This window comes from Podarcis liolepis (genome assembly GCF_965112155.1).
Source record: "Podarcis liolepis genome assembly, chromosome: 18".
In the NCBI taxonomy this organism is placed as follows: Eukaryota; Metazoa; Chordata; class Lepidosauria; order Squamata; family Lacertidae; genus Podarcis; species Podarcis liolepis.
Window position 1 is genome coordinate 914,586 of NC_139572.1, and position 19,154 is coordinate 933,739.

Genomic DNA, 19,154 nt, shown 5'->3' on the forward strand with positions numbered 1-19,154 from the left:
TTTGTTATACATTTGGAAAACTAATAAAAATTTTGGGGGGAAAACAACAACAACAAATTTAAAACACTTTAAAACGCTTAATTATAAAAGCAGTATAAAATACTGTATAAACACATGAATAACAATAAAATTCAAAAATCAATTAGATAATCGCCAGGGCTAGCTGGCTGAATTGGTCCTACTTGGGCCAGCGAGGAGACCAAGGGAGAATTAGCTGTGGGGTCTCAGAGCGGGTGATCTTCATAAAAGGGGAGGGAAGAGAAGGGAAATAAAAGATCAGGCTGAATTCAAATTAAAGGCCGGGTGGAACAGCTCTGTCTTACAGGCCCGATGGAAGGTTAAATCCTGAAAGGGCCCAGAGAGGGAAAAGATGTCTGCAGGTGGTGGTGGGGGGCAACAAGGGGAGGATGGGGTGCAGAGAGGCTGTGCCAAAATGGGGCGGGCACCGTGGGAAAGCTTGGCACTTTCCCCTCCATTGTGGGCAAATGAGAACCCGGCAACTGAGATAGACTGCGCCTGTGGCTGGAGGTTCCATTGGAGAGAGCACGGACCCGGCGACCAAGCGCTGGATAAACCTACCACGGCAAACTCGTCTCGGTCGAGGTGGCCGTCCTTGTCGATGTCGCTGAGATCCCAGACCTTCGCAGCCGTTAGAGAAGACAGAGGGAAGGAGAGAGAACAGAAAGACGTCAGAACACCCCAAAAAATCTATCCCATATTGTTGATTTTTAAAAATAATTATAATTATAATTATTATCTATACCCCACCCATCTGGCTGGGTTTCCCCAGCCACTCTGGGCGGCTCCCAACCGAATATTAAAAACACAATACAGCTTTAAACATTAAAAACTTCCCTAAACTTCTCTTTTCGTTTTGATCATGTCTTTTTGATAAGTGCCCGGAGACCTGCAGGCATAAAGGTAAAGGGACCCCTGACCATTAGGTCCAGTCGCGGACAACCTGGTCTAGCTGAATTCTGCACCGGCTGAAGTCTCCGAACCGTCTTCAGAGGCAGCCCTACGTAGAACGCGTCGCAGTACAGCGGTACCTCGGTTTACGAACAGCCCTGTTAACGAACTATTCGGTTTACGAACTCCGCAAAACTGGAAGTAGTGTCCCGGCTTGCAAACTTCGCCTCGGTCTATGAACGGAAGCCAAACGGTGGAAAGGCACCGGTGGCGGGAGGCCTCATTAGGGAAAGCGAGCCTCAGTTTAAGAACAGTTTTGGTTTAAGAACAGACTTCTGGAACGGATTGAGTTCGTAAGCTGCGGTACCACTGTAATCTAATTATGCTCCTGCGATGGGGCAAGTTCCGCTGTTTGGAGCAGGAAATTAAAAGCTGGGGAGGATACGAGAGAGAGACAGAGAGAGAGAAAGAAAGAAAGAGAGAGAGAGAGAGAGAGAGAGAAAGAAAAAAGAGGGAGAAAGAGAAAGAAAGAAAAGAGAGAGAGAAAGAAAAAAGAGAGAGAGAAAGAAAGGAAGAAAGAAAGAAAGAGAGAGAGAGAGAGAGAAAGGGAGAAAAAGAGAAAGAAAGAAAAAAGAGGGAGGGAAGGAGAAAGAGAAAGAAAGAAAAGAGAGAGAGAAAGAAAAAAGAGAGAGAGAAAGAAAGAAAGAGAGAGAGAGAGAGAAAGGAAGAGAGAAAAAGAGAAAGAGAGAAAGAAAGAAAAAAGAAAGAAAAAAGAAAGAGAAAAGAGAGAAAAGAGAGAGAGAGAGAGAGAAAGGGAGGGAGGGAGAAAGAGGGAAAGAGGGAAAGAGGGAAAGAAAGAAAGAAAGAAAGAAAGAAAGAAAGAAAGAAAGAAAGAAAGAGAGAGAGGTCCGCTCACCCTTCCCAGGATATCGAGAGGCAGCTTGGAGTTCATGAGGACCGGCTTCACTTTGTCCCCCGAGAGCAAGCCGTTGACGGGCAGCAGGCTCTCAAAGATGCCATCAAACTTGGCTTTCTCCTCCATCTGGAAGTGTAAAGGGAGCTTTGGGAAAAGGTGGCCCCACCGCGGGGGGGGGGGAGGAGGAGGAAGAGGACCCCCTTTTGCCCAAGGGGGAGACCCCCCCAATGCAGGGGTCAGCAACCTTTTCCAGCAGGGGGTCGGTCCCCTGTCCCTGAGACCTTGTGGGGGGCCAGACTATATTTTGGGGGAAAAAATGAACAAATTCCTATGTCCCACAAATAACCCAGAGATGCATTTTAAATAAAAGGACACATTCTACTCATGTAAAAACACGCTGATTCCCGGACCGTCCGCAGGCCGGATTGAGAAGGCAATTGGGCCGGATCCGGCCCCCGGGCCTTAGCTTCCCTCCCCATGCCCCAATGGGAAACTCACCCTGACGGCCCAGTGAGCGTCCGAGGAGGAGGAGGAGATCAGCAGGGGGCTGGTGCTGTCGGGCTGGAAAACGAAGGAGAAACGGCGCGCCGTCAAGACCCCCTCCCCAAAACGTCTCCGCTGGCCCGTTCCGGCACCCCAAATCCAAATATTCGGAAGCCAGAGCTCCAGGAGAAAGGGGTTGCCATCCCCCCCCCCCCCCGGAGGAAGGTCTTGGAAAGCAAACAGATAAAACGCATGGCGCACTTACAAATTTTGGCGGAGGCAGTGCCAGGGTGAGGTTGGTGAGGGCGACGTCGTGCCCGTTCTGCGCGCAGGCCACCAGCCGCAGCGCCACGAAGAAGCCCTGGTTCACATGCAACAGAGTAAATAATGTATTTAATTAAACCAACGGCATTACAGCCTATGTATCCGGGTCCTTGCATTGGAGGTGAATTGGCTAGGTTAGTCTCTTCCAAGCCTAAACAGCTCTAGGAATCTTTAAACCCCTAGGCTGGGCATTGCCACGTACCTGTTTGTCCAGGAAGCCTTTGCCCTCCGGGTCGGCCAGATCCCAGATCTAAAAACACACACACCAAAGAGAAGGAAAATAAAAACCACACTCTGATCCAGCGCTATTCAATCAAGATCCTTTATTAGGCACATTATCAAACAGACGCCATGTACAAATTGTGCAAAATATGAGCTCAACATAACAAGGTTTGTCCCAGTCAGATCTTTGACTCCAGAGACAATCAATTTGCATAAATAAGACAATATAGCACTAGCGAAAATCCCCACTAATTCACTTTATAATGGCTCAGTCTTTCTACGCGGACAGCACTATTGCTTTTCTCAGATGTGCTGCTGGAGCCTTGAATTCCGGAGACTTGGCGAGATCGCCAAAACTGCCGGTTCGATCCCCGCGTTGGGGTTGGGCTGGATGACCCCCGGGGTCCCTCCCAGCAATTCTACGCTTCTGTGAAATGGGCTCACGGGCCGATTGTTCCCACGGCATTTTCCGGAGTGGGGAATGGCTTTGCGGCCCCTGCGACTAAAAGGGGGAAGGAGGAGGCTGGGGTGCTTCCCCCCCCAACTCCTCCTCCCCGAAATCCCAGGCTGAGCTGAACTTACCTTCCCCAGAATGACGTCGGCCAGACCCGACTTCTTGAGGAAGAGGGCGGCCTCGCCGGCCCCGATCCGCCCTGTGCAGGCTGGGTCCACCTGTGGAGAACAAACAGCCACACCTGAGCTGAGATATAATAAATAATAATAATAACAGATTTATTTATACCCCGCCCATCTGGCTGGCTCCCAACAGAATATTAAAAGACACGATAAAACATCATTTAAAACATTCCTAAAAAGGGACAGCGCCCTCCGCAAGCCATCGGCAACCCCCCAGGTTTTTTTGGGGGCTGTTGGGGTGCCAAGCAAGCTCCTCAACTCGATGTCCTGCCCCGGGTCTTTCTGACGGGGCCCGATTGGGGGCCCCAAGGCGCCTTGCGCCCCACCTGCCCTGCCTACTTGGCGAGGTTCTCCCCACCCAACCCAGGCAGGGCTGGGAGAGGCCTGGGAGAGCTGCTGCTGCCGGCCTGTGATGGAGACCCCGACCCCGATTCTTGCCTCCTCCCCGGCACTTGCCTGCTTGTAATACGTCTCGTAGAGGGGGGTCCCAGCGGAGAGCTAGACAGGAGAGGGGGAAAGAGAGGTGGGGAGAGAAAAAGGTGAAACACGTATTTCAGCGGATCCAGTCCCTATTGAGAAAGTCCGTCCCCCCGCCCAATATAATTTAGGATTAAAACCCCCAACGGCAAAGGCAAGCCCGTCGGATCTCTCCAGATCAAGGGCAGGAAACTCGCCCCCACACTTCTGATGTCCTGCCCGCCCTTCCTAGGGACGGGTGTGCCTGGGGAACTCCCTGCCACTGTAGGCGGAAGCAGGGATTCCGGCATCCCAGCCCAGATGGGCGGGGTGCAAACGGCGAAATTATTAGGATTGTTCTCCCTGCCCCCCTCTTTCGGACGTGGCCTCTGCAATGCATTTATTGATTTTCATTATTTTGCCTTGCGTTTTCCCTGTTTTTACGGACGTGCAATCCCAGGTCCTCGGGGTAAAGAATGCTGAGCTCCCCGCTCGTCTTTCTGCCGCCCTCCCTGGACTATTGTCAACAGAAGGAGCCTGTTTCCCAGTTCCTCGGCCTCAAGGACAGGCGGCTGGATCAATAGCCGCTCCCTGCCCTCCACGACGCCGAAGGTCAGGCTGGCAATACCCAAAGGCTGCACACTCCGTTTCGGAACAATATCTGCCTGCGGAACCAAGGCGAGTCAGCTCCCAGTTCCTGGCAAAGCTTGGCTTCCAAAGGGAAGGGGGAACATAACCTTCACCCCAAAAAGAGGCACCCCAAAATAAGAGACCCCGGGAAGCAAAAGGATTTCATGTTGGAAACGTCCGAATTCAGTACAGTGGACGCTCAGGTCGCAAACGTGATCCGTGCGGCATGCGTGTTCGCAACCCGCAGCGGCGCGTCTGCGCATGTGCGGGTTGCGATTCAGTGCTTCTGCGCAAAGCCCAATTGAGTGCTTCTGCGCAGCCGCCGAAACCCAGAAATTACCCGTTCCGGTACTTCTGGGTTTCGGCAGTCCGTAACCCAAAAAAACGCAACCTGAAGCATCTGTAACTTGAGGTATGACTGTACAGTGGTACCTCGGGTTAAGTACTGAATTCATTCCGGAGGTCCGTTCTTAACCTGAAACTGCTCTTAACCTGAAGCACCACTTTAGCTAATGGGGCCTCCCATGGCTGCCGCCGGAGCACGATTTCTGTTCTCATCCTGAAGCAGAGTTCTTAACCCGAGGTACTATTTCTGGGTTAGCGGAGTCTGTAACCCGAAGCGTATGTAACCAGAAGTGTGTGTAACCCGAGGTACCACTGTACATCATAAGCAAAAGGGTGTATCTGATGTGCAGAGAAACTCGGATAGATAAGCTAACGGCCAATAGAGCACGGCGATAATAATAATAATAATAATAATAATAATAATAATAATAATGGTCATTATTACTATTTTCACGCCGCCCATCTGAATGGGTCGCCACAGCCACTCTGCTCGGCTCCCAATATTAAAAACATGGTGAAACAGGTTGCAGGTTCTGTCCCCGACAGCTGCATACACCTGTGTTGTAAGGGGGGGGCGCGATGAGGCGATCCTTGGAGTCCAACTCTGAAATCTGGGTTGCGATCGCCCCTTCTCCTCCCACCCCAGTGAGGTTTATCATTCTTAGCAGGGCCAGATTTTGGTTAGATGCGGCCCTCCGCTCTTGAAGGTCACGGGGCCCTTTCCATGTCCAGCTGTCCTTTGTCCACAACAAAGTTTCGCTGTTTCTTTGTGCTGAATATATGCTATCTGGCAGGCATGGCCAAACTCAGCACTCCAGATGTTTTGGGACTACAGTTCCCATCATCCCTGAGCACTGGTCTTGCTAGCTAAGGATCATGGGAGTTGTAGTCCCAAAACATCTGGAGGGCCAAGTTTGGCCATGCCTGCTAGATGGTCATTGATGGACCTCAGAGGTATCTCAAGCCATTTGCACATCTTGCCCTGCAACCAGTCCATGCAGAATGTAGGCACCCTATATATAGAAAGGAGCAAAGAAGGGGTATTTTAGGGAGCAGGCGGGGCCCAGGACTTACACCCGAGGCGCCTACACAACACAAAACACGGTTGCTGGATGTAGGTTTTATTTTATTTGCTTTTTATCTTATATTTTGGAAATGTACATCCAGGGGTTTCTTATAGAATCCTAGAATCCTAGAGTTGGAAGAGACCCCAAGGGCCATCGAGTCCAACCCCCTGCCAAGCAGGAAACACCATCAGAGCACTCCTGACATATGGTTGTCAAGCCTCTGCTTAAAGACCTCCAAAGGAGGAGACTCCACCACACTCCTTGGCAGCACATTCCACTGTCGAACAGCTCTTACTGTCAGGAAGTTCTTCCTCATGTTTAGGTGGAATCTTCTTTCTTGTAGTTTGGATCCATTGCTCCGTGTCCGCTTCTCTGGAGCAGCAGAAAACAACCTTTCTCCCTCCTCTATGTGACATCCTTTTATAGATTTGAACATGGCTATCATATCACCCCTTAACCTTCTTTTCCCTTTAATTTTTTTGGGGGCCCCCAAGAGAGTGGGGCCCTAAGCTAGAGCTTGCTTAGCTTATTATACGTAAAATCCGGCACCGATTCTTAGTATTATTTCATTTCCATGCCGCTTTATATTTCAAAGGAAAAGCAGAAAAGCTTCTGAAGACCAGCTGTTGGGTGCTGTGGCCGAGACTCCTGCCTCGCCGGCGGGTTGGGCTGGATGACCTTCGGAGGGCCCCTTCTGACTGTACGGTTTTATGAAACAGCAGAAGGCTGGCTGGAGAAGTTGGGCAAGCTCCAACGACGCAGCCAGGAACTTCCTTCCACAGCCTGGGCTGCCTCTCCCCGCAGCCGAATTGCACAACCGGATCCTTTGCAATCTCGTGGCGGGGAGAGCATTCGAGGGCACGCATCCCCCTCACGGAAAACGCCGCCTGCCCGGCAGCCAACCCCCCCCCCAATTGTGCCCCTGAAGGACCAGGCGTGCAGCTTAAAATGGGAAAGGGGGCAAACGCCCCTTTGTGCAACGGACTGAAAGCTGTGCTTTTGTGGGCACAAAAGTTTGGCAGATCCTGCCTGCCCACCTTTTGCTCGGCGGTGCCAGAACTTTGCCAGCACGAGGGGGGCAGGCAGAGACCCCCCTTCCCCACACGCACGCAGAGCGCCGTGCCCCCCTTGCCTCGCCCCACCCCTTCCCCGCATCGTCCCCACATCCCTCCTCTTAAGACCATGCGCTCCGGAGAACCATCTGGGCACCAAGGCTTTCCCCTTGCCAACTGCAAGAAGGCCTTTTCTCTCTGTCAACAGCAGGCCGGCCGGCTCTGCAGGAATACAAATCAGTCCCCGGCAGACGCGGCTCTCGAGATTTGGGTCGGTGTCCAAGGAGGGAGAGGCCTGGCGAGCGGCTCTCGGCGCCTGGCGGGTCTGGGCGGCAGGTGCCCCCACCCCCGGGAGGCAAAAGAGCTCCTTCCCGGCTGCAGTGCCCGCGAGGAGGCGAACAGGGAGCTCGCCTTCTGCAGAGTCAGGCCCCCGGGTTGCCACAGATCGGCTTCCGGAGAGCACTTGGAAGAGCAAAATACCGGAAATAAAAGCATGCAATATGCGGGTTCTGCCGGTTCGTCCAAAAGTGGCCAAAACCAGTAGCCTGGGCGTAGGGAACGCATGCAATTGTCGTAAGGGAAGTTGCCAGTTTCTGCCCCCCCCTGAACATGCCCAAAGCTTTGCTCTCTAGCCAAACAAACCTGCCACACACCAGAACGCTAGAATAATAATAATAATAATAATAATAATAATAATAATAATAATAATAATAATAATAATTGTACCCTGCCCATCTGGCTGGGCGCCACAGCAATTCGGAGCGGCTTCCGACAAATGTAAAAGCGTACAAAAACACTGAAAATTAAGGACTTCGCTAGAAGCTACGGGGGAGGTTGGGTAGGCGCTCTCGCACTCGGGTCTAAAATCCCTCGAGGGAGATCCCTGCGCCCATTCCTGACACTTGGCCAACAGCAATCCGCTCCAGCTCCCCCCGACAGATCACAGGAGAGACGGATCCCTTCAAGTCACATAACGGGGGGGGGGGGGTCACAGGACCACCGCGCCGCGAGGGACCCCACGAGTCATCTAGCCCAATCCCCTTCGACGCAGGGGGCTTATGCGGGACTCGAACCCGCAACCCCAAGGCCAGCAAGCAGGTTCTGGGCTCAGCGGAGAGAGGCTGAGGAAGCTCCTCTGGCCTTCGTGAACCCGGCCCTCGCACCCGGCCCTTTGGGGAGCTGTGACACGAGAGATTGCGCAATACCCCGCCCCGCTGGTGACACAACACATCCGACAGGCGGGGCAGGCAGCGTGGGGACAGGGCCTGCAGAAGGCTCCGGGTTCAATCCTGTGACAGTGTCGCCGGGTATCGCTGGGAAATAATTGCTGCCATCAATTTGAGTTGAATTAATTTTAATGAAATGATTTTAGAATGTATTATTTTATTGTTGTTAGCCGCCCTGAGCCTGGCTTCGGCTGGGGAGGGCGGGATATAAATAAAATTTATTATTAATTATTATTATTATTATTATTATTATTATTATTATTATTATTATTAGGGGGCTTCTGCTGAATACAGAATCTTGAGGACTAGAATCCTGGTTTATTTTTAAGGAAAGGGCACCGGCTTGGCCTGTAGAAGGCTCCTGGCTCAGTCCTCAACAGCATCGCCAGGCAAAAGGCTCCTGAGAGTTGCTGCCGGCCTGTGTGGGCGGCACTGAGCTCGCCCGACGTCCCCCGAGGGCTCCTGGGCGCCTTCTGGGAGCCCCCTTCGACCCTCGTGCCCCTGTAGGTACCTGGGGAATAAGACCCCCTTCCCCATGGGGGTCCGGGAGACTCAAGCCCCACTGTCGCCCGGGGAGAGGTGGGCCTCTGCACTTGCTCAGAGGCGCTCTGGTTCCCTGCGCCAGCCGGCCTGGCGTTGCGTGGGGACGTGCCGTGGAACCGGGACCGCTCCCCCCATGGCCACTAAGTCCGACCCCCCCACAACGCAGCACTCTCAGCTTTTAAAATACCCTCAGAGAATACAGGGAACTATAGTTCACCCCTCCCAGAACTACAACTCCCAGGATTCAGGAGGGGGGGCTTTGGGGGGTGCGCATGCCCCACCCTCTCCTGCTTCTGGCTAGTTCAACCACTGTGGGGCAAATCCGTCAGATGAGTGGGGTACTATTATTATTATTATTATTATTATTATTATTATTATTGGCTGGGGGGGCACAGGCTTGAGGTCTCCCCCCAGCCAGAGGTCTGACTCCTCTCCAGCCCTTATTTCTCAAGAGGGGGTCCAATTATTTTTTTGGGGGGGTGCAATTATTCTTATTTGGGGGGGGGAGGCGTTCAGCATCTTCCTAAGAAAAGCCCTGGATGAGGCCCTGGGGGGGGGTCGTGCCTCTATCCTTCTCTCTCTCACACAAACAGCCAGGACCTTCTTGGGGGGGGCGGCTTCTGCTGGGGGAGACCCTGCCAATACCCCCACCCCCACCCCCCCTGCGGCAGATGGAGCCCATCTGGCGAATGACCCCCACCCCATGCCGCCAGATGGACGGACAGGCAAATCCGGGCGGCCGAGCCCTGGGCTGGCTGAGGGTGACCCCCCCCCCAGAGCCGGGAGGGTCTTGGGCCCACCTTCCCCCCCACTCTCCCCCCCCAGACAGCCCTGCGAGGGAGGCTGGCCTGAGTCACCCCTGGGGGGTGTGTGCAAGATGGGGTTGGGGGGGCGGACCTGCCTGCTTGACCCTGGGGGCCTTCCAGACTAAGACACGGGAGGGGGCCCCTTCCCCAGGCCTGGGGGGGGGGTGAGAGAGAGAGGGAGGGGCAATCAGAGGGGAGGGGCAAAGGTTTGAATCCCTATCTCCCTCTCTCCCCAGGCACTTGGGGTGGGGGAGAGGGGGCTGTTGCCTGGGGGTCCATTGGGTGGGGTGGGGGAGAGAGGGTGGGGGCTCAGACCCCTCTGGTGGGGGGTGGGGAGGAAGGGGGAAAGCTTGGAAGCCCCCCTCCCTCCCGAGGCACTTAGGATGTGGGAGGGGGTCCTATGGGGGGGCTCAGCCCCTCTTGTGGGGGGGGGGAGAAAGGGGGAATGCTTGGAAGCCCCCCTCCCTCCCCAGGCCCTTGGGATGTGGGAGGGGGATCTATGGGGGGGGCTCAGCTTCTCTGGTGGGGGGGGAGAAAGGGGGAAAGCTTTGAAGCCCCCCTCCCTCCCCAGGCCCTTGGGATGTGGGAGGGGGACCTATTGGGTGGGGGGGCGAGAGGGGGGGCTCAGCCCTTTCAGCCCCTCTGGTGGTGGGAGGGGGAGAGGTGGGGGAGAGGTGGGGGAGGGGGCGCCCCTCCTCCCTCCCAGGAAACCCTCCAATGCATGCAATTGCGGGGGGGGGGAATGAGGCGATTTTCCCATGGGGGGGTGGGGTGGGGTGAGGGTCTCCTTGCTTGGCTCAGCCTCCCCCCGAAATGTGGGGTGGGGGCGCCCCCCAGCTGCTGCCCCCTCCCCTCCGGTGGGGAGGGGTCTCCATGCCCTCGCCCCCCCCAAGGGCCCGTCCTGGCCCCCAAGGGGACACCCCCCTCCCCTCCCCGCCGGCTACCTGCGCTCCGCCGCTGCCGCTTCCTCCGCCGAGGGGGCCAAGCGCCGCCATCTTCCTCCTCCTCCTCCTCCGAGGGCGGGGCGGGGGGCGGGGCCTCCAGGGGGCGGAGTCAGGAGAGAGGCGGAGCAGCGACACCTGCCGGCCGGGATGGGAAGCGGCGACGCCGCAGCCGCAAGAGGAGGCGCTCTTTGCACATGCTCAGAGGCAGGGGATGCAATGCCTTCCAACGTTTCTCCCCTGAAAATAGGGACGTCCTATTTTCCCATGAAAATATAACGACGTCCTTAAAAAGCAGAGACATCCCCTTGCCAACAAAGGTCCGTCTAGTTCAAGCTCTGGTTTTCCCAGTAGTGATGTGTGGAAGTGAGAGCTGGACCACAAAGAAGGCTGATTGCCGAAGAATGGATGCTTTTGAGTTCTGGTGCTGGAGGAGACTCTTGAGAGTCCCATGGACTGCAAGAAGATCCAACCTATCCATTCTGAAGGAAATCAGCCCTGAGTGCTCACTGGAAGGACAGATCCTGAAGCTGAGGCTCCAAGACTTTGGCCACCTCAGAAGAGGAGAAGACTCCCTGGAAAAGACCCTGATGTTGGGAAAGATGGAGGGCGCAAGGAGAAGGGGACAGCAGAGGACGAGATGGTGGGACAGTGTTCTCGAAGCTGACCAAACATGAGTCTGACCAAACTGCGGGAGGCAGTGGAAGACAGGAGGGCCCAGTCCAGGGGGTCACAAAGAGTCGGACACAACTAAACAACAACAACAACATTCCATCCCCTCCAGGAGGCACTCTTTGCACATGCTCAGAGGCAGGGGATGCAATGCCCTCCAACATTTCTCCCCTGAAAAGAGGGACGTCCCAAGGAAAAGCAGCACATTCTAGGATCAAATCAGAAACCAGGACGGCTTCTCTAAATCTGGGGTTGAAATACAGGGGCCCTTGGGGACAACTGCCCCCGGTAATCCATCAAAATCAATACAAATCTGAGGTTCTGCCCCCCCCCCTGCAAAACCTGCCTACCAAAAAAAAACCCCTGTCTACGCCCATGTCGTGGCTTCGAGCCCCACGTTGGGCAAAAAGATTCCTGCCTTTTCAGCGGGTTGGGCTGGATGACCCTTGGTGTCCCACTTCCAAATCTAGGATTCTGCAATTCTTCTAATAAGCTGTGAGGCAGCCTCTGCCCCCCCAAAGTGTTTCGGGCCGCAGCTGCCATCAGCCCAGGATGAGGTAAAGATAAAGGATGCCCTGTCCTTGGGCTAGTGAAGGCAGGAGTGGGATTCTCCCCCCAAAAGAAACCTGATTTCTTTGGGCCACATGGCAGGTGGGAGTGGGGTGGGAGAGAGGAGGGGGCCGCTAGAGGGGAGCCCGGAGGGAGCAGCTCCCTGGTTTTGGTTAGTGTGCCCCCCCTCCCCAAACACACACCCTTTTCGCCCAGGAAAGCAAAGAACATTTGAACAGGGCAGAGGAACTTTGCCTGTTTATTGAACTTTTCCAGAGCTACATTCACTGAAAAGCCCCCCCCCCTCTCTACACCCCTCTCTTTGCAATAAGGCTTTTCCAGGAACATTTGAACAGCGTAAAAATAAATACAACCCTTTCCTGCCCCTTCCCTTCCCTTCCCCAGCCCCTAATTTCCCAGTCCAGGCCTGAGAAGGAGATTCAGAGCTCCTCCTTCTGTGCCACAATCCTCGTCTCTGGGACGGTTTCCCTCTTCTTCTTTTTCTCCTTCTTTTTCTTCTCCTTTTTCTTTTTCTTCTTCTTCTTTTTGGCCTCCTCCTCGGCTTCCCTTCGCTCCCGCTGCTTCTCCTCCTCAATCTGCTGCTTGCTCATTTTCTCCTCGGGCTCCTGGAAGGGAGATTGTGGATCAAAACCTGCAGTGTTTTCTGCCCAGCAAACAAGTTCGAGGGAGAATCCTCTCCGCTGCCCACCTCACCTGGGGGAAACTGGGCACCTGGGGGAACCGGCCGGCCCAAGCCCCCCCAAACACGGCCCTCCAGTCTCCACTGAGCTGGAAAGAGCCTCATTTCAGGAGGCAAAGAACCCCCCAGTCAGGGACTAGAGAGGCTGGGGCAACTGGTGGCCACGCCAGGGCCAGCGACCCGTCTCAGAGAGCGGGCGATGCCCGGAGATAGATGTAAATAAACCCAGGAGAGGAAGCTGCCCCCTTTTCCCCTGCTGGGTCGGGCAGGACCTCTGATACCTTTGTTTCCCCCCAGGTCTCGTCCCCAAATTCTTCCGCGTATCCTTCGTCATCCGTGATCAAGAAGTTGTCGAAAATGGTTCCCGATCGCACCTGCAAGAGAGTGTCCCTTGTTAGGCGCTGCACAGCTTGCTTCCAGCCAAAGGTTCCCATTTATTTGGGACGCTCATGCCCCATTTCGAAAGGCAACCAGAACAAAAAAACCATGTTTGATTGTGGGGTTGCCCTGGCGGCCTGGCCTGCCCTCATCCTGGCTCTCCAGCCCTTCCAGGCCGCAGTACCCACTGCAGATGACCTCTGGGGCAAAGGAGGGAGAAAAGCTGAGCAGAATCTGGAGGCTGGGCTTTGTGTGGAACAGAAAACGGGAAACTGACCTGCCACAGGTCCAGGCCGATGACGCTGATGTTCTCGTAGATGGAAATGGTGGTGTCCGGCAGGTACTCCGGATTAGCGATTTGCGGGTGAGGCCAGATGCCTTTGAACTTGGGGTTGGGGATCTTCCGGGGCTGCCATTCCCCCTGGAAGAAGCCACAGGATGTTAGAGAACCCCATCGCCCAGCCCGGACACCGGGGTCCATCTCCCGAGGGCCTTCTGGTGGTTCCCTCCCTGAGAGAAGCGAAGCTACGGGGAACCAGGCAGAGGGCCTTCTCGGTGGTGGCTCCCGCCCCGTGGAACGCCCTCCCATCAGATTCCAAGGAAATAAACAACTATCTGACTTTTAGAAGACATCTGAAGGCAGCCCTGTTTAGGGAAGCTTTTAATGTTTGAAGTATTATTCTGTTCTTAATGCTCTGTTGAAAGCCGCCCAGAGTGGCTGGGGACACCCAGCCAGATGGGTGGGGTATAAATAAATAAATTATTATTAATTATTAATTATTAATTATCATTATCATTATTATTATTACACGGCCTCAGTGCTTGTGGACTAAGCTAGCCATTTCTTCTCACAATTTAATTTCACTTATGAGGCATCTCAAAACATCTTGCGGCGCAGTGGAAACAACTGCGATTTAGAAATGAAAGGCAGTTATTCTGAAAGCGAGTTTAAAAGCTAAACCAACAGCTAGACAAATGCAAAGAGCCACCCAGCTTCCATCTCCAAGGGCCCCCCCGGGACTGGAAAAGGAGCTGCCCTACCCGGTAAAGTGGATTCTTGAGCTGGGGGGGCTCCCAGGGGCCTTGTGCCATGGCGTCCCAGTCCTTGGGTTTCTCTGCGCTGTTGTCTACAATGTACTCGGGGACGTCCCAGTCCTATTGCAGAGGGAGAAATGGGGGGGGGGGGGGGAGAAAATAAGCAAAATTAGCAAACGCTGCCCAGGTCTCAGGAAAAGCCACAAGAGATGCGACTCAGCTGTTCATTAAGGTGACTGAAATGCTAGCAGGTGTCAAAGGGGAGGATTGAGAGGCCCAGCTCCTCCTCTGCCCCCACCTTCAGCCCAAAGGGGGATCACAAGCTGTAAAGACACACCTGTTCTGCCTGGGGTGGGCTCTCTGGGCTTCCTGCTTCTGAGGCCTTATAGCCAGCAGCTCTAGAGCACGGCTCACCCCCCCCCACCACCAGAGCAAGGCGGTAATAATCACCTCCGGCTTGGTGTCCTCTGGGTCGTCGATTTCGGCAACGTCATCCCAGTCCTCCGGCTTCCTCACCGTCGGGTCGTTTATCTTCCGCGGGGGCAGGAAATCCCAGTCGTCTTCCAAGTCGCCGGACGCTACCCTCTTGTTATCGATTTTCACTTCGTACGTGAGGTTGGGTCTTAGAACAAGCGTGTACAGGTGAGTGAATCCGTCCACCTGAACCCAAACGAGAGGGGAAGAGAAACACGGTTTCCTATCACCATTGACTTCGCTATAATGCATTCCAGCTGTGTAGGCCCTAAGCTACTGTAGGTAATGGGGCCCTTTATATGTCCGGCTGTCCTTTTGTCAACAACAAATTGTCGCTGTTTGACATCTGAAGGCAGCCCTGCTTAGGGAAGGTTTTAATGCTTAATAAGGGAGGCGGGTGGCGCTGTGGGTTAAACCACAGAGCCTAGGACTTGCCAATCAGGAGGTCGGCGGTTCGAATCCCCACGACGGGGTAAGCTCCCGTTGCTCAGTCCCTGCTCCTGCCAACCTAGCAGTTCGAAAGCACGTCAAAGTGCAAGTACCGGTAGGGCTTTTCCGATCAGAAGGTCGGCGGTTCGAATCCCCGCAACGGAATGAGCTCCCGTTGCTCAGTCCCTGCTCCTGCCAACCTAGCAGTTCGAAAGCACGTCAAAGTGCAAGTAGATAAATAGGTACCGCTCCAGCGGGAAGGTAAACGGCGTTTCTGTGCACTGCTCTGGTTCGCCAGAAGCGGCTTAGTCCTGCTGGCCACATGACCCAGAAGCTGGACGCCGGCTCCCTCGGCCAATAAAGCGAGATGAGCGCTGCAACCCCAGAGTCGGTCACGACTGGACCTAATGGTCAGGGATCCCTTTACCTTTATGCTGTTTAGGGAAGGTTTAAATATTTAATGCTGTATTGTGTTTTTAATATTTGATTGGGAGCTGCCTGGAGTGGCTGGGGAAACCCAGCCAGGTGGGCAGGGTATAAATAATAAATTGTTATTGTTATTATTATTGAACTCTCTGGACCCAACAAGGGTCACATGTGCTCATATGTGTGGGTAAGGCTTTCGGGGGTCCTGGCTAGTTCTGGAAGCTCAAAACTGGCCAGCAGAGCTGCAAATGTATGATAAGCTGTTGTAGGAAAGGCTCTTCTTCAGGTAAAGGCAGGGGGAAGTGACGGGCAGCGAAAGGTAGCCACAACGCCACTTTCCTCTCAGGGCTCCCTATCACCCTTCCAAGGACATGCCCCCGTTCTCCACAAGCCGCTCCCCAACGGACTGCCAAGAAGGATGTTTCAAAACGGAACTCGAAAACGCTTCCCGCACTTACTTTGCAGCGGATCTGCCTCTTAATGGGATAGAGTTTGTTCTTGTGGTTTAAAATGACGTGGACCTTCTTGATGTCGGAGCCGCAGATGTCAGGCCCTTAAAAGAGAAAGAGTGGGGTTTTGCCTCTTGGGCGCTACGTGAAGCTTTCAGAAATTGGCTCCCCTCCTGAAACACATCGGATAAGATGCTGGGTATTTTAAGGAACGGTTTCCTAGCCATTCCTAGCACCGACGCCAAAACACAGCAGGTTACAGGAGCTTTGCAGAAGTGGGAAGGCGGGGGTATCCCTAATGAAATCACAGAATGCGAAGGGGGAGAGGTTTTGAATATGTTTTGGGGGCACCCAATGCAGAAATCCAGGACAGACCTGAGGAGATTTCACCCCTCCCATATCCAAGAATCTGCTGATGTTCTCTGCTGATTCTTCAGAGAGGAGGGGCGGTGTTCTGCTCTCTACTTATTCCGCTCCAGCCTAACATCAGAGTCAGTCAGTGTCGGGGAGAGAGAGAGAGACTGAGTGTTAGAGAGAGATCGTGTGTATAGATAAGGTTGCTGCCAAGATCAGCTGCAGACACGAAGTGCAGTTCAGCATTTTCGTTTAGACCTCATTTAGCTCTGTATATAGTTGTGTATTATAGTTGTAGATAGAATAAAGACATTCTACAGAGCTGCTCTGAGTCGTTTATACTCTGCTATACTCTGCTGTGCGACGACTGTCTTCTTGTGGAAGTGAATCCGGTGCTCACAACTCTAAGCTGTGAGTCCAGCACTTTGACCTGTTCCTGTGCAGAAGGTGGCCTCTGGAAGTGCTACCCAGCTCGCCTAGCCCAGTCGGGGCTGAGTGGATGAGTCCAGTTGGTGACACTGGCTCAAGGGCGATGCTGACAAGACCTGAGATCAAATTGACACCCGGTGCCATTTTTATCTGGCTCTGTTTTTTTTAAACACCCCAGCCATCTCACCGAACATGACATAATACAAGGATTCCCCGCTCATATTCTTCTGGTCCAGGTCGGAGGGGAAGATTTTCACATATCCGCCACCGCAGTCCATCTTCTGCTCGTGCTTGACCGTGTACTGAATGACCAGGGGCTTTCCTCTGTTGCTGAAGGGCTTGAACCGCGACGAAATGGCATAAAACCTGACGTTTTCCGTCGTCTGCAGACCTGCAACGCACGAGGCAACGTCTCAGACCCACCGGCGATAAATGTGAAGCCTTACCAGTACAGTCAAACCTTGGTTTCCCAACGTTTCGGCTGCCAAATGTTTCAGAAGCCAAACGCCGGAAACTCAGACGTGAATACTTCCGTTTTTGAACGCGCCTCGGAAGTCGAACAGATTTTGAGGCATGTTTTTCATTCCCACCCCTCCCACTGATTTTGCAGCCAGCCCTTTGATCCTTGGTTTCCGCACATATCAGAAGTCGAACAGACTTCCAGAACGGATTACGTTCGAAAACCGAGAATCCATGATACTTTATTCCCTCTTCCCAATAATGAGCATAGCTCTGATTTTGTGGGGACTGTAATGAAAATGGAGAACACAGTGCTTATCGTCAGTTATCTGTGATTCGAAGCCGCATTTTTGAAACTAATTCGTGCGTATTCAGTTTTGTCTGGCTGGGAATGTGTCGTTGGACTCTGAAAATGCCTCTCCTTTGCCTGGACGCAGAATAAAGAGAAATGTTTCAGCGTATATTTTGGGACTACAATTCCCACCATGGGTCCTGTTAGCTAGGGATGGTGGGAGTTGTAGTCCCAAAACATCTAGAGGGCCGAGTTCGCCTATGCCTGGCGTATGTAGAAACAAACCAACTTAAAAACAATAAAACTAACAGTAACTGCCCCACCCCATGTTTGCCTCTGGTCCAACCCCACACGGGTATGTGGCCCCTGGAAAATGGCTTAGAAGCTAATGTGGCCCTCGGCTTTAAAAAGCTTAACAGCAGGGGATAAGTCAAAGCTGATGTCGTGTTGCTAATGCGTCCTTGGAGGACGTTCCCAAACCTTTGTCCGTTTCGCGGTCTCCGTAAAAGCTCCCGGCCGTCAGCCGGAACTTCCCGTAGTTGGATTTGTGCTGAGAGAGGACCCACCTCTCTTTCCATTTTGCTGTCGAGAGAGAAGGGGAGACTCGTCATGCCAGGTGGAAACGCAAGCAAAGCCTTAAAACCCTTGGAAAAACACAACCCCCCCCCCAAGCCCAGGTGTTCAGCGACACACGTCAGGAAGCCGGCAAGCGAAACACGCCTGGGCGCTCATGCAATACTCTCGAACTGTACCTGTGTGTCTGTATTTGTGTATCGGTTGCACAACACACTGGTGTTATTATTATTCATAATAATATGCTGGGAGCTGGCCAAAGTGGCTGGGGAAACCCAGCCAGATGGGCAGGGTATAAGTAATAAATAATGAAAATTCATTATGAGGGGTGAAGTTACGGGGAGCCAGGGGGACTCTCAGCCTACCACCAAGGGGTGTCGTGAGGATAAAATGAGGGTATACAAGGAGAACTGGGCAGGCCGCCCTCAGCTCTCTTGGAGGAAAGGAGTGGGTTATAATTGAAATTAATTAAATTAAATAAATGGTCAAAATAAAAAAATTCCTTCCAGTAGCACCTTAAAGACCAACTAAGTTAGTTCTTGGTTAGTTCAGATATCTAAGTTAGATATCTGAAGAAGTGTGCATGCACACGAAAGCTCATTCCAAGAACTAACTTAGTTGGTCTTTAAGGTGCTACTGGAAGGAATTTTTTTTATTTTGACTATGGCAGACCAACATGGCTACCTATCTGTAAATAAATGGCGTCGCTGTTGTTTTGTAAATTTGGTAGATTTTAAAGAAACACAAAGTTTTATTGCCCTCTCCATCTTTTCTAATCTCCCAATGGGTTATTTTAAGGCCCCTTTTGTTTTTGTGCAGCGCCTCGCACTTTTGAAAGCTCTTTCCGCAGGTAACAATGCTTCTTGGTAGCTCAGCTGGTGGAGCATGGGATTCTTAATCTCAGGGTTGTGGGTTCGAGCCCCACGTTGGGCAAAAGGATTCCTGCCTTGCGGGGGGGGGGTTGGAGTAGACAGCCCTAGGGGGTCCGTGGGGAAGAGGCTGGACTTGTGAATGCACGTGTGGACGGGCCCCAGACACGGGTCAAGGAGGAGAACACCGCCCATCCCTCCTCCTTCCAAGCACAGCCTGGGGGGAAGGCCGGAAGGGGCTGAACTCGCGAGTGCACGTGTGAATGGACCCCCAGACGCGTGTCAAGAGGGAGGCCCCGCCCCTGCCTCCTCCACCTCCGTCCAGGAACTGTTCCCGGAAGTAGACGGTGCCTCGGGCGGGCCGGGCCAGCGCCACGGCCAGGGCAGCCAGCAGCAGCCGGGCGAAGCGGCCCATGGCGAGGCGGAGGCGCAACGGCCACTGAGGGGAGAAGCTGCCGGCACGGACGCTCCCTATTGGCTGCCTCTTTTCCCGCCTCGCGCCCCATTGGT

The 19,154-nt window shown here is 53.5% G+C and overlaps 2 protein-coding genes across 6 annotated transcripts in view; both read right to left on the bottom strand.

The window, feature by feature from the left end:
* The window catches only part of EPS15L1 (epidermal growth factor receptor pathway substrate 15 like 1), a 37,728-nt gene extending 27,089 nt beyond the window's left edge, over positions 1-10,639 (bottom strand). For all 5 annotated transcript variants that reach the window (XM_083483684.1, XM_083483686.1, XM_083483685.1 and 2 more), the window contains exons 1-8: positions 10,560-10,639; positions 3,947-3,988; positions 3,437-3,526; positions 2,835-2,882; positions 2,574-2,669; positions 2,324-2,386; positions 1,826-1,951; positions 580-639 (exon numbers count right to left, since the gene is read on the bottom strand). In XM_083483684.1, the coding sequence (XP_083339810.1) occupies positions 580-639; positions 1,826-1,951; positions 2,324-2,386; positions 2,574-2,669; positions 2,835-2,882; positions 3,437-3,526; positions 3,947-3,988; positions 10,560-10,610 (576 nt within the window). In that variant the 5' untranslated portion in view covers positions 10,611-10,639. The remainder of the gene's footprint in view (positions 1-579; positions 640-1,825; positions 1,952-2,323; positions 2,387-2,573; positions 2,670-2,834; positions 2,883-3,436; positions 3,527-3,946; positions 3,989-10,559) is intronic.
* A 1,350-nt stretch (positions 10,640-11,989) lies between these two features.
* CALR3 (calreticulin 3) lies at positions 11,990-19,118 on the bottom strand. The gene is made up of 9 exons (XM_083483521.1): positions 18,960-19,118; positions 17,683-17,784; positions 16,639-16,842; positions 15,678-15,772; positions 14,341-14,550; positions 13,897-14,010; positions 13,133-13,276; positions 12,759-12,851; positions 11,990-12,403 (listed from the first exon to the last, which is right to left on the bottom strand). The coding sequence occupies exons 1-9, from the start codon at positions 19,057-19,059 to the stop codon at positions 12,218-12,220; spliced, it is 1,248 nt and encodes a 415-aa protein (XP_083339647.1). The 5' UTR covers positions 19,060-19,118; the 3' UTR covers positions 11,990-12,217.
* Positions 19,119-19,154: the final 36 nt, after the last annotated feature.